The 26,660-nt window shown below is 41.7% G+C and overlaps 1 protein-coding gene across 2 annotated transcripts in view; it reads left to right on the top strand.

The window, feature by feature from the left end:
• Positions 1 to 26,660, top strand: part of LOC100195570 (D4, zinc and double PHD fingers, family 3) — a 49,068-nt gene that overhangs the window by 5,324 nt on the left and 17,084 nt on the right. For both annotated transcript variants that reach the window (XM_014210588.2, NM_001140599.2), the window contains 3 exon segments: positions 17,368 to 17,528; positions 17,845 to 17,952; positions 21,122 to 21,246. In XM_014210588.2, the coding sequence (XP_014066063.1) occupies positions 17,368 to 17,528; positions 17,845 to 17,952; positions 21,122 to 21,246 (394 nt within the window).

The raw sequence follows: 26,660 nt of genomic DNA, 5'->3' as shown, positions 1-26,660 counted from the left end.
AGGGTCACGCAGAAATCATGCCGCAAATTTAGAACTTAAAACTTCCATCATACTGTAAATTGTTATTATTATTTTAAAAAATTAAATACTGTGATATATTTAGGTTATTTCACTGATGCCTACGTACATATTAGAGGTCGACCGATTATGATTTTTCAACACCGATACCGATTATTGGAGGACCAAAAAAAGCTGCTGCCGATTAATCGGCTTTTTTATATATTTTTGTAATAATGACAATTACAACAATACTGAATGAACAATGAACACTTATTTTAACTTAATATAATACATAAAATCTATTTAGTCTCAAATAAGTAATGAAACAGGCTCAATTTGGTTTAAATAATGCAAAAACACAGTGTTGGAGAAGAAAGTATAAGTGCAGTATGTGCCATGTAACGTTTAAGTTCTTTGCTCAGAACATATGAAAGCTGGTGGTTAAATATTCCCAGTTCTTCAATATTCCCAGTTAAGAAGTTTTAGGTTGTAGTTACTATAGGAATTATGATGCGTCGACTATTTCTCTCTCTAATATTTGTATTTCATATACCTTTGACTATTGGATGTTCAAATAGGCACTTTAGTATTGCCAGCTTAATGTCAGGAGTTGATAGGCTTGAAGTCATAAACAGAGCTGTGAATCAAGTATTGCTAAGAGCTGCTGGAAAACGCAGTAAAGTTTGAATGAATGCTTACGAGCCTGCTGCTGCCTACCACCGCTCAGTCAGACTGCTTTATCAAATATCAAATCATAGACTTAAAGCTAATATAATAAACACAGAAATACGAGCCGTAGGTCAATAATATGGTCAAATCTGGAAACTATCATTTTGAAAACAAAACGTTTATTCTTTCAGTGAGATATTTACATTTACATTTTAGTCATTTAGCAGACGCTCTTATCCAGAGCGACTTACAGTAGTGAATGCATACATTTCATACAATTTCATACATTTTTTTTTTTCTGTGCTGGCCCCCCGTGGGAATCGAACCCACAACCCTGGCGTTGCAAACACCATGCTCTACCAACTGAGCTACAGGGATATGTAACCGTTCCGTATTTTATCGAACGGGTGGCAACCCTAAGTCTAAATATTGCTGTTACATTGCACAACCTTCACTGTTAAGTCATAATTATGTAGAATTCTGGCAAATTAGTTCGCAACGAGCCAGGCGGCCCAAACTGTTGCATATACCCTGACTCTGCGTGCAATGAACGCAAGAGAAGTGACACAATTTCCCTAGATAATGTTGCCTGCTAACATGAATTTCTTTTAACTAAATATGCAGGTTTAAATAAATGGACTTCTGTGTTTTGATTTTAAGAAAGGCATTGATGTTTAAGGTTAGGTACATTCGTGCAACGATTGTGCTTTTCGCGAATGGGCTTTTGTTAACCTGTTATGGCTAGGGGGCAGTATTTTCACGGCTGGATAAAAAACGTACCCGATTTAATCTGATTATTAGTCCTGCCCAGAAACTAGAATATGCATGTAATTATTAGCTTTGGATAGAAAACACTCCAAAGTTTCTAAAACTGTTTGAATGGTGTCTGTGAGTATAACAGACACCATTCGCTTAGATACACGTTGGAGCAACGTGTACCTAAGCGATTATATGCAATGCAGGACAGCCTAGATAAACTAGTAATATCATCAACCATGTGTAGTTAACTAGTGATTATGATTGATCGATTGTTTTTTATAAGATAAGTTTAATGCTAGCTAGCAACTTACCTTGGCTTCTTACTGCATTCGCATAACAGGCAGGCTCCTCGTGGAGTGCAATGTAAAGCAGGTGGTTAGAGCGTTGGACCAGTTAACCGTAAGGTTTCAAGATTGAATCCCCGAGCTGACAAGGTAAAAATCTGTCGTTCTGCCCCTGAACAAGGCAGTTAACCCACCGTTCCTTGGCCGTCATTGAAAAAACATCGGCGTCCAAAAATACCGATTTCAGATTATGAAAACTTGAAATCGGCCCTAATTAATCGGCCATTCCGATTAATCGGTCGACCTCTAGTGATTATGTGAAGATTGATTGTTTTATATAAGATAAGTTTAATGCTAGCTAGCAACTTACCTTGGCTCCTTGCTGCACTCACGTAACAGGTGGTCAGCCTGCCATGCAGTTTCCTCATGGAATGCAATATAATCGGCGTCCAAAAATGCCGTTCACCAATTGTTATGAAAACTTGAAATCCTCCCTAATTAATCGGTCGACCTCCAGTACATATCCCAACCAGACGCCATGGATTACATGCAACATCTGCACTGAGCTAAAGACTAGAGCTACCGCTCTAGAAGTAGGACTGTAGTCCAAATGCTTATAAGAAATCCCACTACGACCTGGACTAGGATCGAATCCTACTACTCCAGCTCTGACGCTCGTTGGATGTGGCAGGGCTTGCAAACTATCATGGCGTAAGGAAGTGTGTACGCTTATTACTGTGAAATTATTAACGGTACCACTTGCTATAAATCAGCAAGAAATTATAAAATAGTTACAATTATAACTAAGGCAATGCATTATTGGAGACAGATATTTTACAAAAACAAAGGAGATTTTATTTAGAAATAACCAGGGTAAAGCAATGAATGTACAGGATGAATGAATAAATCACAAACAGTTAATCTTGATTTTTTCAGAACGAAAATAGGCAGGGATTATAGGATAAGTATAGATATTAATCATAAAAGTAACAGGTTACACGCTCGCATTCAAATCGGAGAAAAGATTGGCGAGATTGATCTGGATACTCTTAAGTGTATCCTGTCTGGAACCAACGGTCTTCAGCGAACTCTCCATGGTGTAGAGTCCAGACCAAACCATTTCAGGTGTCCAGTATCTCAAGGTCCCTGCGCATGGTAGTCCTTGGTGGTTCATAAATGACAGCAACCATATGGCTGGTCGCTGTCCGAACACAAGGATTGGTGTTGACACATTCAGAGGTGAGGCTTCCTGTCAGGAGAGCTGTGATTGGCTCGGGTTGAGGGAATAGTTCCTGGGGCTGGGTCAGCCCCCATTCATTGCCTGCATTGTTCTGTGACTAATGCCTGGTCATGCGTTAATCAATTGTTCACATACAGTTGAAGTCGGAAGTTTACATACACTTAGGTTGGAGTCATTAAAACTCGTTTTTCAACCACTCCACAAATTTCTTGTAAACAAACTATAGTTTTGGCAAGTCGGTTAGGACATCTACTTTGTGCAAGACACAAGTAATTTTTCCAACAATTGTTTACAGATTATTTCACTTAATCACAATTCCAGTGTGTCAGAAGTTTACATACACAAAGTTGACTGTGCCTTTAAACAGCTTGGAGAAGCTTCTGATAGGCTAATTTACATCATTTGAGTCAATTGGAGGTGTACCTTTTGGATGAATTTCAAGGCCTACCTTCAAACTCAGTGCCTCTTTGCTTGACATCATGTGAAAATCTAAAGAATTCAGCCAAGACCTCAGAAAAAAAGTGGCAGCATCATGTTGTGGGGGTGCTTTGCTGCAGGAGGGATTGGTGCACTTCACAAAATAGATGGCATCATGAGGCTGGAAAATTATGTGGATATATTGAAGCAACATCTCAAGACATCAGTCAGGAAGTTAAAGCTTGGTCACAAATGGGTCTTCCAAATGGACAATGACCCCAAGCATACTTCCAAAGTTGTGGCAAAATGGCTTAAGGACGACAACAGTCAGGGTATTGGAGTGGCCATCACAAAGCCCTGACCTCAATCCTATAGGAAACGTGTGGGCAGAACTGGAAAAAGCGTGTGCGAGCAAGGAGGGCTACAGACCTGACTCAGTTACACCAGCTCTGTCAGGAGGAATGGGCCAGAATTCACCGAACTTATTGTGGAAGGCTACCCAAAACGTTTGACCCAAGTTAACCTCTCTTGGGTATGTGGGACGAAATCGTCCCACCCTATTCAACAGCCAGTGAGAAATCAGAGCGCCAAATTTAAAACCACAAAATGTCATAATTCAAATTCTCAAACATAGGACTATTTTACACCATTTTATAGATGCACTTCTCCTGAATCGAACCACGTTGTCCGATTTCCAAAAGGCTTTACAGCGAAAGCAAAACATTAGATTATGTTAGGAGAGTACATCGACACAATAACCACACATCCATTTTCTAAGCAACTAGCATGCATCACAAATACCCAAAACACAGCTAAACGAAGCACTAACCTTTGACGATCTTCATCAGATGACACTCCTAGGACATTATGTTATACAATACATGCATTTTTTTGTTCGATAAAGTTCATATTTATATCTAAAAACAGCATTTTACATCGGTGCGTGACGTTCAGGAAATATTTTCTTCAAATACTGCCAGTGAATCAGCGCCACAATTTACAAAAATACTTGTCATAAACGTTGATACAATTTTAAACTGTCATTCAAAGAATTATAGATGAACATCTCCTTTATGCAAACGCTATGAAAGATTTAAAAAAAGCTTCACGAGGAAAGCACTCTTTGCAATAATCTGAGTACTGAGCTCAGAAAATACACTAGGCTATACAGATAGCTGCCATCTTGGAGTCATCTAAAATCATAATTTGCATTAGAAATATTCCCTTACCTTTGATGATCTTCATCAGAAGGCACTTCCAGGAATCCCAGGTCCACAACAAATGTTGTTTCTTTCGATAAAGTCCATAATTTATGTCCAAATAACTCCTTGTTGTTCGCGCGTTCAGTAAGCTACTCCAAATGTAGAAAGCGCGAAGATGATGTCGCAACGAAAAGTTTAAAAAAAGTTGTATTTACATTCGTTCAAACATGTCAAACGTTGTAAAACATCAATCTTTAGGGCCTTCAGAACGTGAAGATTCAGTAATATTTCAACCGGACGGTTCCTGTGTCTTGAAAAAGGTTTTGGAACGGGAGGATCCATCCTCATGAGCGCGTGCCAAGAAGTGATGTCATTCTCTGGGTGACAAACTTCCCAGGCTGCTCATTCGGTCTTTGTTCATCGTAGACGCTTCAAACAACTTTCTAAAGACTGTTGACATCTAGTGGAAGCCTTAGGCAGTGCAAAATGAACCCTAACTCACCATGTGTTCGATTGGCGATGACTTGACAGGACTACAAGCACCAGAATTCTCACTTCCTGCTTAGATTTCTCTCAGGATTTTGCCTGCCATATGAGTTCTGTTATACTCACAGACATCATTCAAACAGTTTTAGAAACGTCAGTGTTTTCTATCCAAATCTACTAATAATATGCATGTTCCTGGGCCCGAGTAGTAGGCCGTTTTAATTTGGGTACGTTTTTCATCCGGCCGTGAAAATACTGCCCCCTACCCTAGTGAAGTTAAACAATTTAAAGGGAATGCTACCAAATACTAATTGAGTGTATGTAAACTTCTGACCCACTGGGAATGTGATGAAAGAAATAAAAGCTGAAATAAATAATTCTTTCTACTATTATTCTGACATTTCACATTCTTAAAATAAAATGGTGATCCTAACTGACCTAAGACAGGGAATTTTTACTAGGATTAAATGTCAGGAATTGTGAAACTGCGTTGAAATGTATTTGGTTATGTAAACTTCCGACTTCAACTGTAAATGGAGGATACTTTGTACACTCTGCCTTCCACTGCCTGTTTTGAAGACTGATCGCACAGATATCAAACAGTATACTGTTTGGGTGTAAGGGTAATGGCTGATAATTGTCAGAAAAGCACACACATTCTATTTTTTTTTCTCATTACACACATCTCAACACATTTAGCCATGTTATTTTCAGTCTGTTTACGCAGTTTGCTTGAGGAAATAATTGTTTGTTGCACTTTTTCATGCAGTGTATTGTCCTCCAATGGAGAAGTTCTTTGTCATCGTCACTCTTCGTCAGAACTTAGCTGTGTCCATGTCTCTGGCAGAAGTCTGAGTAACCTTGTTGCTGATGGGAGGAGTTTGATGTAGACTAGAGTTGTAAGATGAGCAGAAGAAGGGAAGGACAACTGCTGGGAGGTTGCTGGGAGTGGTTCCCCTCTTCCTTTGTTCTCTGGCCAGTGAAGAGGTCCTTGTGTATTCTTATTGTGGATGTGTTAATTCGACCATCCTCTACAACTGATTTCAAATGAAAACCCAGCCGTGAGCCTATCAGATGAGCTAAATGCCTTCTATTCTGGCTTCGAGGCAAGCAACATTGAACCACGCATGAGAGCACCAGCTGTTCCATACGACTGTCCATGTTCTCCGTAGCTGATGTGAGTAAGACCTTTTAAACAGGTTAGCATTCACAAAGCCACAGGGCCAGACTAATTACCAGGACGCATACTTGGAGCACATGCTGAACAGCTGGCAACTGTCTAGACTGACATTTTCAATCTCTCCTGGACCCAGTTTGTATTTACTACATGTTTCAAGCAGACCACCATAGTGCCTGTGCCAAAGATCGCAGAGGTAAGCTGTCTAAATGACTATCGCCCCGTAGCACTCACATCTGTAGCCTAGAAATGTTTTGAAAGGCTGGTCATGGCTCACATCAACACCATCATCCCAGACACCCTGGACCCACTCCAATTCACATACCGCTCCAACAGATCCACAATGACGCAATCTCTATTGCAGTCCACACTGCCCTTTCCTACCTGGACAAGAGGAACACTTATGTGAGAATGCTATTCATTGACTACAACTCAGTGTTCAACACCATAGTGCCCTCCAAGCTCATCACTAAGCTAAGAACCCTGGGATTAAACACCTCCCTCTGCAACTGAATCCTGGACTTCCTGATGGGCTGCCCACCAGGTGTTGAGGGTAGACATCAACACATCCGCCACACTGACCCTCAACATGGGGACCCCTCGGGTGCGTGCTTAGTCTCCTCCTGTACTCCCTGTTCACCCACGACTGCATGGCCTCGCACGACTCCAATACCATCGTTACTTTTGGTGACAACACGACAGTGGTAGCCCTGATCACTGATGACTATCAGACAGCCCATAGGGAGGAGGTCAGAGACCTGGCAGTGTGGTGCCAGGACAACAACCTCACTCAACGTCAGCAAAACAAAGAAGATGATCGTAGACTACAGGAAACGGAAGGTCGAGCACGTCCCCATTCACATCAACGGGGCTGTAGTGGAGCCGATTTAGAGCTTCAAGTTCCTGTGTCCACATCACTAAGGATCTATCATGGTCCACACACACCAACACAGTCATAAAGAGAGCATGACAACGCCTCTTCCCCTTCAGGAGGCTGAAAAGATTTGGCATGGGATGGGCCCTCAGATCCTCAAAGTTATACAGCTGCACCATTGAGAGCATCTTGACTGGCTGCATCACCACTTGGTATGGCAACTGCTTGTCATCTGACCGCAAGGCGCTACATAGGGTTGTGCGTACGACTCAGTAGATCACTGTGGCCGAACTCCCTGCCATCCAGGACCTCTATACCAGGCGGTGTCAGAGGAAGACCCTAAAATTGTCAAATACTCCAGCCACCCAAGTCAGACTGTTCTCTCTACTACTGCACAGCAAGCATTACCAATGCACCAGGTCTGGAACCAACAGGACCCTGAACAGCTTCTACCTCCAAGCCATAAAACTGCTAAATAGTTATTTAAATCTAATCGATACTAGAACATGAAGAATTTTTGTACTTTCGGTACTTCTGTCAAATGTGTCTCACGGATCAACTATCAGTGCTGCTGATGTCCCCCTTATAGCGCAAAAGCACTGTGCCTGCTCCTCTTAGCCTGCACTGGGAGTCTGGGCTGCATCCTGTCAGCTCCCCACTCATGCCGCACAGAAGTTAACACACTTAAATAATGTGATAAAGCATTTAGAAATGTTGAAACTGTTAATTAAGGCCAGCATCCCGGAGTCGCCTCTTCACTGTTGACGTTGAGACTGGTGTTTTGCGGGTACTATTTAATGAAGCTGCCAGTTGAGGACTTGTGGGGCATCTATTTCTCAAACTAGACACTCTAATGTACTTGTCCTCTTGCTCAGATGTGCACCAGGGCCTCCCGCTCGTTCTATTCTGGTTAGAGACAGTTTGCGTTGTTCCGTGAAGGGAGTAGTACACAGCGCTGTACGGGATCTTCAGTTTCTTGACAATTTCTCGCATGGAATAGCCTTCATTTCTCAGAACAAGAATGACTGTCGAGTTCCAGAAGAAAGTCCTTTGTTTCTGGCCATTTTGAGTCTAATCGAACCCACAAATGCTGATGCTCCAGATACTCAACTAGTCTAAAGAAGGCAAGTTTTATTGCTTCTTTAATCAGAACAACAGTTTTCAGCTGTGCTAACATAATTGCAAAAGGGTTTTCTAATGATCAATTAGCCTTTTTAAAATTATAAACTTGGATTAGCTAACACAACGTGCCATTGGAACACAGGAGTGATGGTTGCTGATAATGGGCCCCTGTACTTCAACCACCAACCTACCATCCTGAGACAAGGCCGAGTATAGCCCACAAAGATCTCCACCACGGCACAACCCAAGGGGGGGTCAGACTGCTCTGTCAAATCATAGACTTAATTATAATATAACACACAGAAATACTAGCCTTAGGTCATTTAATATGGTCAATTCCGGAAACTATCATTTCGAAAACAAAACGTTCATTCTTTCAGTGAAATACGGAACCATTCCGTATTTTATCGAACAGGCGGCAACCCTAAGTCTAAATATTGTTGTTACATTGCACAACCTTCAATGTTATGTCATAATTATGTAAAATGCTGGCAAATTAATTACGGTCTTTGTTAGGAATAAATGGTCTTCACACAGTTCAACGAGCCAGGCGGCCCAAACTGCTGCATATACCCTGACTCTGCTTACACAGAACGCAAGAGAAGTGACACAATTTCCCTAGTTAAAAGAAATTCATGTTAGCAGGGAATATTAACTAAAGATGCAGGTTTTAATTTTTTTAACTTGTGTATTGATTTTTAAGAAAGGCATTGATGTTCGTGTTTAGGTACACATTGGTGTAACAGTGCTTTTTTCGCGAATGCACTTGTTAAATCATCACCCATTTGGCAAAGTATGCTGTGATTCGATGATAAATTAACAGGCACCGCATTGATTATATGCAACGCAGGACAAGCTAGATAAAGTAGTAATATCATCAACCATGTGTATTATTTTTTTTTTTATAAGATAAGTTTAATGCTAGCTAGAAACTTACCTTGGCTCCTTGCTGCACTCGCGTAACAGGTGGTCAGCCTGCCACGCAGTCTCCTCGTGGAGTGCAATGTAATCGAACATAATCGGCGTCCAAAAAATGCCGATTACCGATTGTTATAAAAGCTTGAAATCGGCCCTAATTAATCGGCCATTCCGATTAATCGGTCGACTTCTGTCTACGCTGTATTTCTGATCATTTTGATGTTATTTTAATGGACAAAAAATGTGCTTTTCTTTCAAAAACAAGGACATTTCTAAGTGACCGAAAACTATTGAACAGTTTCGTAAATATTTGGACGAGCAATGTCAGAGCGGCATAGACTAGTATCCAGTAGAATAGAATACACTATATACATATGAGTAATGAAAAATATGTTAACATTACTAGTGACTAGTGTTCCATCATTAAAGTGGCCAGTGATTTCAAGTCTATGTATATAGGGCAGCAGCCTCTAATGTGCTAGTGATGGCTATTTAAGTCTGATGGCCTTGATAGGAGCTGTTTTTCAGTCTCTCGTTCCCAGCTTTGATGCTCCTGTACTGACCTCGCCTTCTGGATGATAGCGGGGTGAACAGACAGTGGCTCGGGTGGATGTTGTCCTTGATGATCTTTTTTGCCTTCCTGTGACATCGGGTGCTGTAGGTGTCCTGGAGGGCATGTAGTTTGCCCCCGGTGATGCGTTAGGCAGACTGCACCACCCTCTGGAGAGCTCTGCGTTTGCGGGTGGCACGGTTGCCGTACCAGGCGGTGGTACACCCTGACAGGATGCTCTCAATTGTGCATCTGTAAAAGTTTCATCTGTATCCCAATTAAATCAGAAAAACAAGGTCTATAAGTCTCTGCATGAATAGACCTAGGCTACATCTTGATTTATCCAGTTTATCAAGAGATTTACCATTCAAATCAATTATTACCGTTATGTCGTTAGATTGATAAAAACAAAGTAAAATGGATTGTATAATTCATTCATTAATGCATACCTGGCTGTCTCTGAAAAATGTTGATGTAAGAACTCATAAAATGCCCAACAATTGAACAGAGCAGTAGCTGACTATCTGTCTGGATCAAGTGCCATTTTGTGACTTTGGTTAATATGCCTTCTTTTTATGCAGTGGTATCGTTTTGGTATCGAGTATTGTGATGCTAAACCTGGTATCAGTATCGATGTCAAAATTCTGGTATTGTGACAACACTACTCGGTACTGATACCCATTGTGTATATAGACAATTTATCATTACTGATTGTGTATTTATTACATTTATTATTATGTAATATTACTTTTCTATTTCTCTTTTCTTTCACTGCATTATTGGGAAGGGACCTTAAGTAAGCATTTCACTGTTAGTCTACACATGTATACGAAGCATGTGACTAATAAAATTTGAGGCCAGTTTTATAACCTTTGAATGCACGTGTGACCTCATTGCTCTGACATTTCCACAAGGCCTAGAATAACATTAATAATGCCAATCACTACTCACTGACTTTGTTAGTTTATAACATTATGATTTTTTGAAGATGCCATCCTATCTGATGGTTAGGCTAGTCTTTAAGCTTCATTCTCTCTCTCTCTCTCGTGACATCTCTTACGCTCTCTCATGCGCTCTCCTTGCCTTGTGTACCTGGGACTGTTTACTCAATCACAACCACACACGCAGGCTCTTTCCCAGAATCCTCAAACACTGTGGCTTTCTCAAACAGCGGAGCCTTCCTTTATGTGAGGGACAACATTCCAAGCATGTCTGTTTATTTGCTGGAAGCTGTCTAATCAGGGAATTGGGGAGAAAGAGGATAGGGTCGTAGGACAAGGAGGAAAGAGAGAGAAGGCAGATTTTTTTTTTTTTGCTCGGCCTAAGCATGTCTCTTCTCTGATCGAGACTGGGAGAGCTGCAACTAAAGCGCCTCCATTAAGTGTTTGTCTTATCAAAATGGCTGCCTGTGGGTATTGTAATTGAGAACATGTGGTGAAAATTAATTACAGCTATATGTGTTGTTGCCATGTTCAAGAAGCTGTCTGCCAGTGGCAGGCCCAACTAGGTAGAACTTTGCAGAGGCAAATGTTGCTGTCTTTTGTCTTAGATTCAATATTCATCCTCATTCGATATAATCAAACCTGTCTGTGTGCTAGAGGCTCTGCTTCGATTAATTAATCAGGATAATTACCATATGTGGCAGAGACGAGAAGGTTTGAATGTGAAATCTCCTCCTTTCACAGCAGATATTAACATTGATACCCTAAGGGGCTGCCAAACTATCACCGGCATTGAAAAAAGCTTCTCAAACTACAGGGTCATTGATGATGATAGTACTGTCTGTAAATCTGTATACGTTAGTCATGAGTCTTTGAACACATTCCTATTGATGCCCTAGCCTAACCCAATCATCCCCTTCATTGATTCAGCGCCCTAAATAGAAACCAAAGCTCACTACTGTGTAGAATGTCATGTGACCGTCCCAGCAGCCCAAAGGTCATGTCGCTAGGCTACATGAAAGTCACTTCGGTCTCTGCAAAGAGCAATGTAAGCATCACACGGACGACAATATTCAGCTTAGTCACATTGTTTGTCCATGGTAGAGCCACTCCAATCAGTGAGTAAAGGTCCTGAGAAGTGTTTGTTTGATTCTTTGATTGACCCTGGTGATTAACATGATTAACGGTTGACTGTAATCATCATTTGCATTTCTGCTGGTTGCTAGGGGACAGCCCTTAATCCTCCATCCCTGATTGTATGCAGACAGATCAGGAGAGAGGGTGAAGAGGTGGAAATATGCTTCCAGAATGTAGCCGATACCAACCCTGTAATGTTTTCCACATGCACATGGAGTAGCCAATCAAATAGAAAAAAGGAGCCAACTAGGCTCCACCCATTTCTTTGCAGAACAAGCTCTATTTTGGTGGCCTTTGTTACATTCTGATTGTATTTTCAACAAACAACTATACTAATCAAATACTAACTATACTAATCAAATGTTTTCACACTTACTGTAGACTAGGTTTCCATCCAATTGGCAACAGATTTTCATGCGAATATTCTAAAATCTGCTTTTAAACAATATGCGTGTTTTCCCACCAGAGATGTTTCCAGCAAATTGCCTCACTGTAGATAAAAGGCTGTGTTTGATGACAGTGCACGTACCTTTTGTGGTTAAATTCCCATGTACCGAATGGAAAAAAATACAACTTAATGAGTTTCCATCACATTTTGAATTCTACTGATGCTTTTCTCACAAAAAATGTTGCGTTTATATAGCGAGTTTGCCCACTCTGGTATTGGCATGTGCGCTTTAGCCAATAGCACTATCTACATGATGAGATTATTATTATTATTATGGACGAAAGAGCAAGATTATTTTTCGAACGGCAGCCAAGTATCGATTATCATGTCACCAGAATTAGGCCCTCAATATTTATTGGAAAGGAGCATCAAACTCATCACCTTGTACTTTCAACACCCTGTGAAGTTAATTTATTTCATTTGTAGCCTAATAAACTGCATGCTTTCCCGACGAGTGGTAGTAGGAGGACCACACAACATGATCGCGTGACTCCAAGTTTACTTTGATATGATGGTTATTATATCAATATTTGTAGCATAATTCATTTTACAGACACCAAAATATCACACCTTGTCTAGTGTATTTTGTTATGTCGACATTCTGAAAGTGAATCAAAAAATGTTCTGTTTCCGTCAGGCCTCATGACATTTTTCTCCGATGTACTTTACTTGCATAAAAAGGTTGGATGGAAACCTGGTTTGTATTACTTTCATCAGCTGTGGTACAATATGATATAAAACACAGGATAAATATGTCTTAAAGAAAAACTTAAGCCTTTAAAGAATCCTGTACGTGTCTGCTGACTAACACAGGCTTGGAGCTTACTTTTTAAGAGGCATTTTGTCAGCTATCTGCAATACAGGTATGATTGAAGAATGAAGCAGGTGTTAAACATTGGCTTTGCTACACAGAAAGCAGCTGTTCACTACTCCATTGTCAACACTTTGAAAATACTATATACAGTGCATTTGGGAAAGTATTCAGACCCCTTCAGTTTTCCACATTTCTGTTACGTTACGGCATTATTATAAAATGGATTAAATAGTATTTTCCCCCTCATCAACCTAAACACGATACACCATAATGACAAAGCAAAAACAGGTTTTTAGAAATGTTAGCAAATTTATTACAAACAGAAAATGGAAATATCGCATTTACATAAGTATTCAGACCCTTGACTCAGTACTTTGTTGAAACACCTTTGGCAGCGATTATAGCCTCGAGTGTTCTTGGGTATGACACTACAAGTTATGTCAGGTTGGATGGGGAGCATCGCTGCACAGCTATTTTCAGGTCTCTCCAGAGATGTTAGATCGGGTCCAAGTCCGGGCTCTGGCTGGGCCACTGAAGGACATTTAGAGACTTGTCCCGAAGTCACTCCTGCATTGACTTGGCTGTGTGCTGAGGGTTCGTTGTCCTGTTAGAAGGTGAACCTTTGGCCCAGTCTGAGGTCCTGAGCGCTCTGGAGCAGGGCTTCATCAAGGATCTCTGTACTTTGCTCTGTTCATTTTCCCCTCGAGCCTGACTAGTCTCCTAGTCCCTGCCGCTGAAAAACATCTCCACAGCATGATGCTGCCACCACTGCTTCACCGTAGGGATTGTATTGGCCAGGTGATGACTGGTGCCTGGTTTGCTCCAGTCCTGACTCTTGGCATTCAGGCCAAAGAGTTCAATCTTGGTTTCATCAGACCAGAGAATCTTGTTTCTCATGGTTTGAGAGTCCTTTAGTTTGGCAAACTCCAAGTGGGCTGTCGTGCAAATTTTCTACTGTGGGGTGGCTTCTGTCTGGCCACTCTAACCTAAAGGCCTAATTGGTGGAGTGCTGCAGAGATGGTTGTCCTTCTGGAAGGTTCTCCCATCTCTATTGTGGAACTCTGGAGCTCTGTCAGAGTCACCATCAGGTTCTTGGTCACCTCGCTGGCCCAGGCTCTTCTCTCCCGATTGCTCAGGTTGGCCGGGCGGCCAGCTCTAGGAAGAGTCTTAGTGGTTCCAAACTTCTTCCATTTTAAGAATGAGGGAGGTCGCTGTGTTCTTGGGGACCTTCAATGTTAGACATTTTTTGGTACCCTTCCCCAGATCTGTGCCTTGACATAATCATGTCTTGGAATTCTACGGACAATTCCTTCGACCTCATGGCTTGGTTTTTGCTCTGACATGCACTATCAACTGTGGGACCTGATATAGACAGGTGTGTGTGTGTGCCTTTCCAAATCATGTCCAATCAATTGAAATTACCACAGGTGGACTCCAATCAAGTTGTAGAAACATCTCAAGGATGATCAATGGAAACAGGATGCATCTGAGCTCAATTTCTAGTCTCATAGCAAAGAGTCTGAATACTTATGTAAATAAGGTATTTCTGTTTATTTAATTCTAAAAACCTGTTTTCACCACTGATTCTGGGATATTGTGTGTAGATAGATTAAATACATGTTTCCCGCATCAATTTTAGAATAAGGCTGTAACGTAACAAAATTTGGAAAAAGGAAAGGGTCTGAATACTTTCCGAGTGCACTGTATGTCACGTGCATGCAATGTTTCGCGTAACGCAAGGGTTGAGGGAATAGGGAATGTTTTTAAAGAAACTAGGTATTTTGGTAACAGAACTTTTCAGTCAAACAAAATGGCTGTAATTATGTTGCAGCTTCAGGGTGAACAGCGCGATAAACACTTGCTGTGGTGCCTGTTCACTGCATCAGGGAGGAAAGCGAGACAACGGGCACCAGTCACACAGGCACTCCCTGTCATTTTAGTTTTTGTCTCATTTGTGTCTTAATTATTTCATCAAATAGTGTGCTTAAGCATCAGACTAGCAGTGCGTATACTGGATTTTATTCAAGCACATGGGGTGTGTCTATCTATGGAAAAATACATGTTAAAACATTTCGACCAATTGATTGGTCAAAAAAAGACATTCGGTCGACCAATATTTAATTTTTTCCGGGAACAACCCTACTCTGAAGGTTTACTTTTTTTAAATCACTTTCCCTAAAATCAGTAAGCTCAGCGAGTAGATTGATGGGCACTTGTTTTTGCTCTGGACAGCTTGCGTGTGCTGTGTGAAGGCATCAACTCATGTACTGCTCGAAGTTGGGACTCGAGCGTGATGGTGCTTGAATGAACAGCCAATCATATTGCTCAAATACAAATAGCATGACATTTTCGCATACAGTCTTCAGTGGTTCATTGCGATAGAGCAGGTAAATGTTGAACTGGAATGCAGCAAAGCGCCAAAATGTTGCTGGCCCTTTTGAGCCAGTGACTGACGATATCCACTGGCCCAACACGTGTTTTTACTGACCCAAGACCAACGGGCCATCATTAATGTCCGACCCTGCACGCGAAAGAAAATAAATGAATGTGCCAGAAAACAATAGGCTAAGTGGATTTCGACTCATTGTTACAACATTATGGGACGTGCAAATTCATGCTCGTTCACTCCTTGTAACATTTTTGGACTGCAACCACCACACACACCCAGGTACTGAGAGGCGGGACCGACAGCAGACTGTCAAACCAGCAGTGTTTTCCTGCCATCGCTCACTTTGACTGACAGGTGGTTGTCCTATAAATAGATCACCAGAAGATGCTGTTGGTTGTTGGTTCTAGCAGGAGCGGGCTCAGCAGACTTTTTCTGACTAGTAGCCTAGTTATTTTAAGTGGGGAAAAGTACCTGGCTGAAAATGGGTCTGTAATTGTTTATATAGCCGACTGCTGGTGCTAGTGGAAAACACTGGTTTACATGGTTTATAATCGTTCTGATCAGAACCTTGATGCACATCCAGGGCTGGCACAATTACGTATACGAACAGCTGACTGAAGACACGGGGATGGCCGGGCATTCCATCGGTTGAGTCTGTTATTTGGTAACATGGACTCTTAACTATGTGATGAAACTTTGTTGCTCCTTGCTGACACAAGCAAGGTGTTGCAGCAAATGAGCACACAAAGGTGCAAGTAAGGTGCAGCAGCAGAACACAGAAATATAATCTATTGTAGCACATGCAGAGGAGAGGAAAAAAAATTCTGTCTATTAAAACAAAAACAAAAACAAAAAATATATATATATAATGCTATTCAAACAGTTATTATGGAGACCACGGTAATTTGACTGGCCAGTTACTGTCATCCAAAATTCCATGACGGTCACCGCCCTATGCACTAGGGATGGGCATTTGAAATGATTTTCACTATTCTAATATCATTTTTTGGGGGGATATCTGGACTGTCAAAATGTTTTTATTTATTTATATATAGATAGATAGATAGATAGCTTTTTACTTCAATGGGGACTTGCTCCTGCGACTCAGGAGAGGGGGGTGCACTGCTTGATGTTTCAGTACAGACGGGTGTGGGAGGGTCGCGAGAGGAGCAGGTGGCAGTGTGTCAGGCATGGAGGGGGAGAGCGGGGGAGCTAGAGAAAGTAGCCAAACCGACCCGTGCAAGTTAGGTTATCTATCGCACCAAGTTTTTCTATCATCTCATAAGGTAGTGTCTGTCTTGGCTGCATCTAATTGATGTAAAGACGCTAGCAAGCTACACTAGCCAGCTAAGTTAGTAAGCCTGCTTGCTAGCTAGCAAGGCTAATTTACTATTTAGATTTGTTCCCCGTGTCCTTCTCTACAACTACAATTAATATTAATCAACAAGCCTACCTGTTGGTTGATCATTGTAGCCTATTCCTTCTCATTCCATAATTGTAATTCCATTTTCCATTGACTAGAAATCACCCACTTTACTTGCTACACATGGAGCCTCTGACAGCAGTGCTGCTTTGATTGGTTGACAATAACAAGCTACATGCGTGAAAAGTGTGGACTACTATTCAAATGACCGCGCCCATCCCTACCATGCACATCATTCCTCCATCTTATAGTTTGTATGTATGTGTAAGGTTTATGTAAGATTGTCACAAATTCCGCCATTGAGACTGTCACATGGAAACCTCTTCCCCTGCTAAGTATGTATGGTGTGTAGTGATGTTTCCAGTGGTCAGTGAGTCATGGCTAAAATGAATTGTCTGGTTAACTACTAATCTGGCCATTGGGCTTATTTCAGTATCTTTACCAGCCACATAACCAAATGCCTGTCAGTGCCAACCACAAGTGGTGTTGACCAGTCTGAATGGTCTCCCTGCTGCAGGTTGGGTGACCAGTTCTACAAGGATGCCATTGAGCAGTGCCGCAGCTACAATGCCCGCCTGTGTGCTGAGCGCAGCGTGCGCCTGCCCTTCCTGGACTCCCAGACCGGCGTGGCACAGAACAACTGCTACATCTGGATGGAGCGCCACCACCGCAGCCCTGGTGGGTAGAGATAGAAAAACATGATGGCTGGCTCTGTTGTTTACTAAAACTATCATTCACTTGTTGAGGTTTAGTGGGTAATGTCATCTGTATCGAAATATGTCCCTCTGGCCACTACAGCTACAAACATGTCTATATAAGGATATCCAATAGTGTTTATGTTGCCTCCAGCGAGAACCCTTCATATATATACAACTGCATAAGAATATTGAGTTCACTCTTTTAGGGTCGCTAAGCAACACATGATGTATCAGGCTGGGGGGGGAGTGAGAACCGTGAGGTGTATTCTTCACTTCCTGTCGGTCTATTTTTATAGGGGTTGCTGCAGGTCAGATGTATACGTACCCCGCCCGCTGCTGGAGGAAGAAGAGGCGGCTGCACACCTCCATGGACACTCCGCTGCGCCTCTGTGGCCTCCAGCTAGGTAATGGGAATCCCCCTCCCCTCACAAAACTCCTGCAACTCTCTGCTGTGGCTCATCACCAGTCAGTCCAGTGCGTTCATCTCCCATTCTATTATCTTGTTATTATTTATGATCTGGAATCATTTAACTGAAAGCACATCATTCAATTTCAGTGTGGAAAGCAAACAGCCAGCTAGTCACTTTTTATGAAATGAGAAGTGCTCCGTTCAGTGAGAACTAGAACATGAAGGACAGGAATCACAACACTGCATTTAATAAATGTTATGAAAAATGTAGTTTGTCGCTACTTCTCATAAGTTCCTGAACATTTTCTCACAAACTCGCTCACTCTATCACCCACTTCTATTTGTTTTGACCCATTCATTCCGACACATTAAGTCACTCTGCCCTACACTCACACTTCCTATTGTAATGTTTTCACTGAGCCTCACTTTGCTCTTCTCTACCTGTCACTAAGACACCCTGCTCTAACAGTAACACTGTGTAACACACATTAAGTCACTCTGCCCTACACTGTGTAACATACCAGTGAATGTGATCTGTGCCCAGTAGTGGGGCACTAGCTGCCTCTGCCTGGTTTCTCCAGACTCCACTGGGAGAGTGCCTTCTCCTGTAGCTGGGTAGAGGTAGCTAGCGCTGCAGCCAGCCGGAGTTAGTGCTGCTTGCTGGCTGGCTGTCTGACTGGTGGTAGTAGAGGGAAACTTGGGCTGCATGCAGAATCGACTCCCTGCTGCAGGCTGCCTGCTCTATTTTTAGCCTGCAGCTCCCAGGGGGGAGGGGCTGTCTAGTCACTGAGAGTTGAAAGTCAACATGTGCAGACACAATGGTTAGGGGCTTTGGTGTGGATGAGCCCTCAGAGTTGCTAGCATATGGTAATTAGTGCATACCCCTGCCTCCCTCATCAACCTACTTAGATCCTCACCACTCATCAACTGCTGCATGTCAGCATTCAGCTCAGGGAGTGAGACTGCTAGGTGATTTCACTTGGTGAGATGAGTGTCTGAAGGTATGATTAGAAAGCTTAAGTTGAGGCTTTGAAGTCTGTCCTCTTAACATCATGAGGCTACTGCTGAATGAAATACCCTTCAATGAAGAAAGTCTGAGTATGATCTCCAGGCTAGACTGACTACCAGCCAATGTTAGTCTTTTCTCTCATCCACACTCTGTTTTGACCTCTATCACAATACAAGAAGAGAACTCTATGGAACATTTACATTAAAGGGACAGTTCACCCAAATCACAAATGTACCTATATTTATTGACAGTTACAGCTTTGCATTAGCATTATTGTGTGTAAAAATTTTTTAAAAAAAAGGGCAGGTCGTCTCTGTTAGCATGCTCCAAATAGCAAGCCCACATTAGCCTACCTTTGTAACACGGCAGTACACATTGGATTAAGCCATCTTTCATCAGCTGAATAGAAACATAAGCTATACAGAGAGAGTATCTCACCTCCCTAATGAAGGGATTTGGCGTTTATAGTGATGCTTTCAAAAATCAAGCAATTTGTATGTTCCAGGGAAAGACTAAATGCCAGTCAGTGTCTTTAGAGTTACATACAATGTCTACAGTTGTGGCCAAAAGTTTTGAATGACACAAATATTAATTTCCAAAAAGTTTGCTGCTTCAGTGTCTTGAGATATTTTTGTCAGATGTTTCTATGGAATACTGAAGTATAATTACAAGCTTTTCATAAGTGTAAGAGGCTTTTGACAATTACATGAAGTTGATGCAAAGAGTCAATATTTGCAGTGTTGACCCTTCTTTTTCAAGACCTCTGCAAATCCGCCCTGGCATGCTGTCAATTAACATTAACATCCTGACTGATGGCAGTCCATTCTTGCATAATCAATGCTTGGAGTTTGTCAGAATGTGGGTTTTTGTTTGTCCACACCTCTTGAGGATTGACCACAAGTTTTCAATGGGATTAAGGTCTGGGGAGTTTCCTGGCCATAGACCCAAAATATCAATGTTTTGTACCCCGAGCCACTTAGTTATCACTTTTGCCTTATGGCAAGGTGCTCCATCATGCTGGAAAAGAATTGTTCGTCACCAAACTGTTCCTGGATGGTTGGGAGAAGTTGCTCTCGGAGGATGTGTTGGTACCATTCTTTATTCATGGCTGTGTTCTTAGGCAAAATTGTGAGTGAGCCCACTCCCTTGGCTGAGAAGCAACCCCACACATGAATGGTCTCAGGATGCTTTACTGTTGGCATGAGACAGGACTGATGGTAGCGCTCATCTTGTCTTCTCCGGACAAGCTTTTTTCCGGATGCCCAAAACAATCGGAAAGGGGATTCATCAGAGAAAAGGACTTTGCCCCAGTCCTCAGCAGTCCAATCCCTGTACCTTTTGCAGAATATCAGTCTGTCCCTGATGTTTTTCCTAGAGAGAAGTTGCTTCTTTGCTGCCCTTCTTGACACCAGGCCATCCTCCAAAAGTCTTAGCCTCACTGTGCGTGCAGATGCACTAACACCTGCCTGCTGCCATTCCTGAGCAAGCTCTGTACTGGTGGTGCCCCGATCCCACAGCTGAATCAACTTTAGGAGACGGTCCTGGTGCTTGTTGGACTTTCTTGGGCACCCCGAAGCCTTTTCACAACAATTGAACCGCTCTCCTTGAAGTTCTTGATGATCTGATAAATGGTTGATTTAGGTGCAATCTTACTGGCAGCAATATCCTTGCCTGTGAAGCCCTTTTTGTGCAAAGCAATAAAGACGGCACGTGTTTCCTTGCAGGTAACCATGGTTGACAGAGGAGAACAATGATTCCAAGCACCACCCTCCTTTTGACGCTTCCAGTCTGTTATTCAAACTCAATCAGCATGACAGAGTGATCTCCAGCCTTGTTCTCGTCAACACTCACACCTGTGTTGAGAGAATCACTGACATGTCAGCTGGTCCTTTTGTGGCAGGGCTGAAATGCAGTGGAAATGTTTTTGGGGGGATTCAGTTCATTTTCATGGCAAAGAGGGACTTTGCAATTAATCTGATCACTCTTCATAACGTTCTGGAGTATATGCAAATTGCCATCATACAAACTGAGGCAGCGGACTTTGTGAAAATGTATATTTGTGTCATTCTCAAAACTTTTGGCCACAATTTGTACTTTGATGTGACGGGCAGCTCCCGGGTTTGATTTATTTGTGTGATTATTCCTCTTTACCCAGATGGAGGACTTGCAGGCAAGGATGTGATTCCCACACAGGGCACCACGCTGGAGGCTCTTCTCAGAGGGGAGGGCTTAGACCAGAGGAACAACTCAAAGGACGAGGAGAGCCTCCTAGAGATCCAGGTGGGTTATAATGACGTTTTAACCCAATGGCTTCTGAGCATAACAGAACTCTCTGGAACAGTGTATAAGGGCTAGGGCTGTCCCCGACAAAAAAAGATCTTGGTCAACCGAGAGTCGTCCTGTTCTTTCAACCAATACATTGGTCGAAATGTTTCAACTTATTTTTCTATATATAGACCGACATAACCTATGTGTTTGAATAAAATCAACTACATATGCACTGAGCTTGTCTACTTAACCACGCTGTTTGATTAAATAATTAAGACACACAAATGACTCCAAAGAGCCCGATGGTCACACTGTATTAAAAAACATCTCTCCTCCCTACTGCAGCGAAAAGGCACCACAGCAGTGTTTATTGCGAAGCTGCAACACAATTCCAGCCATTTAGTTTTTCATGTTTCTGACTGAAAAGTTAGTTTACTGAAAATTCTAATTTCTTTAGAAACCTTGTTCTCTTTACGTGCAACATGTAAGCATCGCATGCATGTGTCCAATATGGCCTAAACTATAGCCTATCATAATCATATCAAAAAATTGGTTATAACAAACTCCAAAACACAGTAATGTCGACTGCAAAATGGATGTGGAGGACGTCTAAAAGAAAGTCGAAAACTGCAAATGTTTACTGGTTGCTCAGGAGGGAAAAGGGAAGTCAGATGTGTGGAAGACATTTGACTTAGTTGTGGGAACTACTGCAGATCCAGAAAAAGGAGAGTATAGGAGCAAACGTTGTGTGAGTATTGTGTGCCAAACAGTTGCTGTTAGATTACAATATTATACTTTATTATGACCATTTGAAACAGTGTAAGCAACACTAAATAAGTGTACCAGAGAGTCTGCGAGCGTTGCAAAATAAGTTTGCATATACATGTTATTCAATCATTGCACCCACACTGCTCGCGGGCGTCAGCGACCTTCTGCATGGCTAGGCGTTAAAATCCAAGTCGGTTTTATTTGTGACACTCAACGCGCTACAAATCCGGCGCCTCCCGTCTCCTCATAGGTTTTTAGGAGCATATACCCACGTGGGTGATTGAAAGATGAACTTAGGTCCACACTCCAGTAGGTTGTAGTAATGTTGGTTGCCAACCGCCATATTAGGTCCAAAATAATAACAATAAGAAGAAGCCTGAAGGAAGGAGGAGAAACTAATTCGGTTTACTATTTTATCTGTGGAATTGTCGGAGTTGATGACCTTGTGCATTTCAGGTAAAATAACAACCCAATGTCTATATCCCAGGACAAATTAGCTAGCAACAGCAAGCTAGCTAGCTAAAATGCCATAAATGTTTAATGCTTTTTGACCTGTTCCCAAATTAATATAATTCGTTCGGAGTGTGGTATTTTATTACAATCCCCATTAGCTGTTGCAAAAGCAGCCTGTGTGTCCTGATCGTGTCTGGTGTGGGGGAACAAAATCAACATGCGCGTAATGGCGCACGCAGGCGGTTTGGTCAGCATGTAAGTAAGTTACGGTATTAAGACTAAACAGGATGTGCTCTTAGGCCTACAGCTCCATGGTGGTTATACAAGGATATTATACAAAACCTACTAATGATAACAACATGACTTATTATAATGATGAATATAATAATTGTAATAGCAATAAGAAGGAGATCAAGAAAAAGGAGGGTATAGGAGTAAGGGCTGCATGCATATTATATAAATAAAAATGTATTTTAGGGGTGGCAGGTAGCCTAGTGCTTAGAGCGTTGGACTAGTAACAGAAAGGTTGCACGATTGAATCCCTGAGCTGACAAGGTAAAAATCTGTTGTTCTGCCCCTGAACAAGGCAGTAAGAATAAGAATTTGTTCTTAACTGACTTGCCTAGTTAAATAAAGTTAAAATAACAATAAAAAAAAATTGTGTGACAGTGTTAGATTACAATATTGTTATGCCGGTTTGGAACAGTGTAAACAACACTAAATACATTAAGTAATACCAGTCTGTTCTAACGAAAACAAATGGTATAGCCTTTATTACAGCTTAACAAAGATTACAAATACCCAAATCTGTGAAATTGCTTTATCCAACATTTTGCTGTTGCATAAGGCTTGGTGCTTACAGATTCCGTAGGCTATTAAACAAACACTCAGATCCTGCTTCTGCTGCCTGTTTATCTTATTTCTGTACATACAGTGGTTTGCGAAAGTATTCACCCCCTTGGCATTTTTTTCTATTTTGTTGCCTTACAGCCTGGAATTACAACCCCTCCCAAAAAATCTATTGTATCATTTGATTTACACAACATGCCTACCACTTTGAAGATGCTTTGTGAAGCAAACAAGAAATAATACAAAAACAGAACCTGAGCGTGCGTAACTATTCACCCCCCCCCCCCCCCAAAAGTCAATACTTTGTAGAGCCACCTTTTGCAGAAATTACAGCTGCAAGTCTCTTGGGGTACGTCTCTATAAGCTTGGCACATCTAGCTACTGGGATTTTTGCCCATTCTTCAAGGCAAAACTGCTCCAGCTCCTTCAAGTTGGATGGGTTCTGCTGGTGTACAGCAATCTTTAAATCATACCACAGATTCTCAATTGGATTGAGATCTGGGCTTTGACTAGGCCATTCCAATACATTTAAATGTTTCCCCTTAACCCTTTCACACGTACCATCACAACGGTGTGATCATTCTACAGTGGTCCCTGAAGCGTACGATCACACCCATGTGATTAGAACGTTTATTTAGAACGCTTATTTAGAACGGCCAGTTTCGAATGACGCAACAATCAGCATTCGAGCTGGCCACACTTTTTTCAGAAACTATTTACACAGACACAGTCCTTACAAAGTTATGTCCAGAATGTAAGCAGTTTATTTTTGGATACAATGTTCAGATATTCACGGAAGTATCTATAGCATAACACAATCATCCAAACTGGAAAAATGTAGGCTACATTTGTCCTAGTGCTAACTGAGGAAAGATTGACGCAACACAAGCGGTCATATTTGTATAACCTGTTAGGGCTAGGGGGCAGTATTGACACGGCTGGATAAAAAACATACCCGATTTAATCTGGTTACCACTCCTACCCAGTAACTAGAATATGCATATACTTATTACATATGGATAGAAAACACACTAACGTTTCTAAAACTGTTTGAATGGTGTCTGTGAGTATAACAGAACTCAAATGGCAGGTCAAAACCTGAGAGATTCCTTTACAGGAAGTGGCCTGTCTGACCATTTTTTGAACTTCTTTTCCATCTCTATCTTTTACTAAGGATCTCTGCTCTAATGTGACACTTCCTACGTCGTCCATAGGCGCTCAGAGCCCGGGAAAAAACAGAATGTCGTCATCCCAGCCCCAGGCTGAAACACATTATCGCCTTTCTCAAGTGGCCGATCAAGGGACTCTGGGCTTAGGCGCGTGACCCGACCGCCCCCGCCTTTGTGATTTTTTTTCCTCTGTTTGCCGAAAAGGAGATTCCCTGTCGGAATATTATCGCTTTTCTACGAAAAAAATGGCGTAAAAATTGATTTTAAACAGCGGTTGACATGCTTCGAAGTACGGTAATGGAATATTTAGAATTTTTTTGTCACGAATTGCGCCATGCGCGCGACCCTTCTTTACCATTTCGGATAGTGTCTGGAACGCATCGAACAAAACGCCGCTATTCGGATATAACGATGGATTATTTTGGACCAAACCAACATTTGTTATTGAAGTAGCAGTCCTGGGAGTGCATTCTGACGAAGACAACAAAAGGTAATCAAACTTTTATAATAGTAAATATGATTATGGTGAGTGCTAAACTTGCCGGGTGTCTAAATAGCGAGCCCGTGATGCCTGGGCTATGTACTTAGAATATTGCAAAATGTGCTTTCACCAAAAGCTATTTTAAAATCGGACATATCGAGTGCATAGAGGAGGTCTGTATCTATAATTCTTAAAATAATTGTTATGCTTTTTGTGAACGTTTATCGTGAGTAATTTAGTAAAATGTTAACGAATTCCCGGAAGTTTGCGGGGGGTATGCTAGTTCTGAACGTCACATGCTAATGTAAAAAGCTGGTTTTTGATATAAATATGAACTTGATTGAACAAAACATGCATGTATTGTATAACATAATGTCCTAGGGTTGTCATCTGATGAAGATCATCAAAGGTGAGTGCTGCATTTAGCTGTCTTCTGGGTTTTGGTGACATTATATGCTAGCTTGAAAAATGGGTGTCTGATTATTTCTGGCTTGGTACTCTGCTGACATAATCTAATGTTTTGCTTTCGTTGTAAAGCCTTTTTGAAATCGGACAGTGTGGTTAGATTAACGAGAGTCTTGTCTTTAAATAGCTGTAAAATAGTCATATGTTTGAGAAATTGAAGTAATAGGATTTTTAAGGTTTTGAAAATCGCGCCACAGGCTTCAAGTGGCTGTTACGTAGGTGGGACGAATTCGTCCCGCCTAGCCCATAGAGGTTAACTCTCGCTGACAAACTACAATATGAATTAGCTAATAGCTATTACTATTTATAACTAATCACATCACGGGTGATCTCACCATTGATCGAATAATTGAGTAAAACACTTTCTAGAAATCGAAAGTAATACGACGATTAGTTTCAGCGTGTCGCCATGCTGCTTTTCCTCACAGAAACCAAAGATAAGAGAAGACGATGAGTTTGGTCTGTTTATAGTATGCATTTTGAAGGGGTGTGTCGTCTACCATCGTTCACATCCCACCATTCACTTCCTGAAGTTCTCAAAAAAGGAGTGAACCCTTGCTCACCTCATTTTGTTATAGCATCTTTGGTCAGACAGACGATTACGTGAAACCCAGAATGCATTGTATGTCAACAAACATGGCTCCACACACATAGCTGGAATTAGCTTAGCTCATCATAATCAGTACAACCATTACAATCTTTGCAAGAATCGGAATGCATGATTTACCACCGTTACTTGAAAACATGTGAATAAAACAGTAAATATATCAATAATTACCACACAAAACATTTTATGATAGTGATTTATTGATACAAATGGCGCGTGCCGGCAGTCAATCACATAACCTCTCACTCCCCCTCTGAGCCATTCAGTGTTGTTGTTTATGTATGTAGCTAGTGAGCTAAGCTGTAGCATTAGCAATGTCTTTCAAAAAGGAGACTGGATATAAAGGAAATTCTGGATATTTTTAAAAATTCTGACAATGAGTCTGAGTTTGAAAGACAGGAATCAGATTCTGACAGTGAGGAGCTGCCCCCCAGCCATTGAGAACCCTGGATCTGAGGACCCCTTGTCCACTGACAAAGTCCCAGTTCCCTTTGAAGATGCTGGTGGTGATGGAGGCAGACCGACAGCGGATGAAGTACAGGAGTTCTGTGGTAGATGGAAGGCTGACAGCCATTTCACCCCTCCTGGCCCTGCTGTTTGCTTTGGGTCCCAGTCTGGAGTGCAAAGCCCCTTA

The sequence above is a fragment of the Salmo salar genome, chromosome ssa09 (assembly GCF_905237065.1).
Source record: "Salmo salar chromosome ssa09, Ssal_v3.1, whole genome shotgun sequence".
Lineage (NCBI taxonomy): Eukaryota > Metazoa > Chordata > Actinopteri > Salmoniformes > Salmonidae > Salmo > Salmo salar.
The sequence above is the reverse complement of the archived record's forward strand: the minus strand, read 5'-3'. Positions and strand labels throughout refer to the sequence as shown.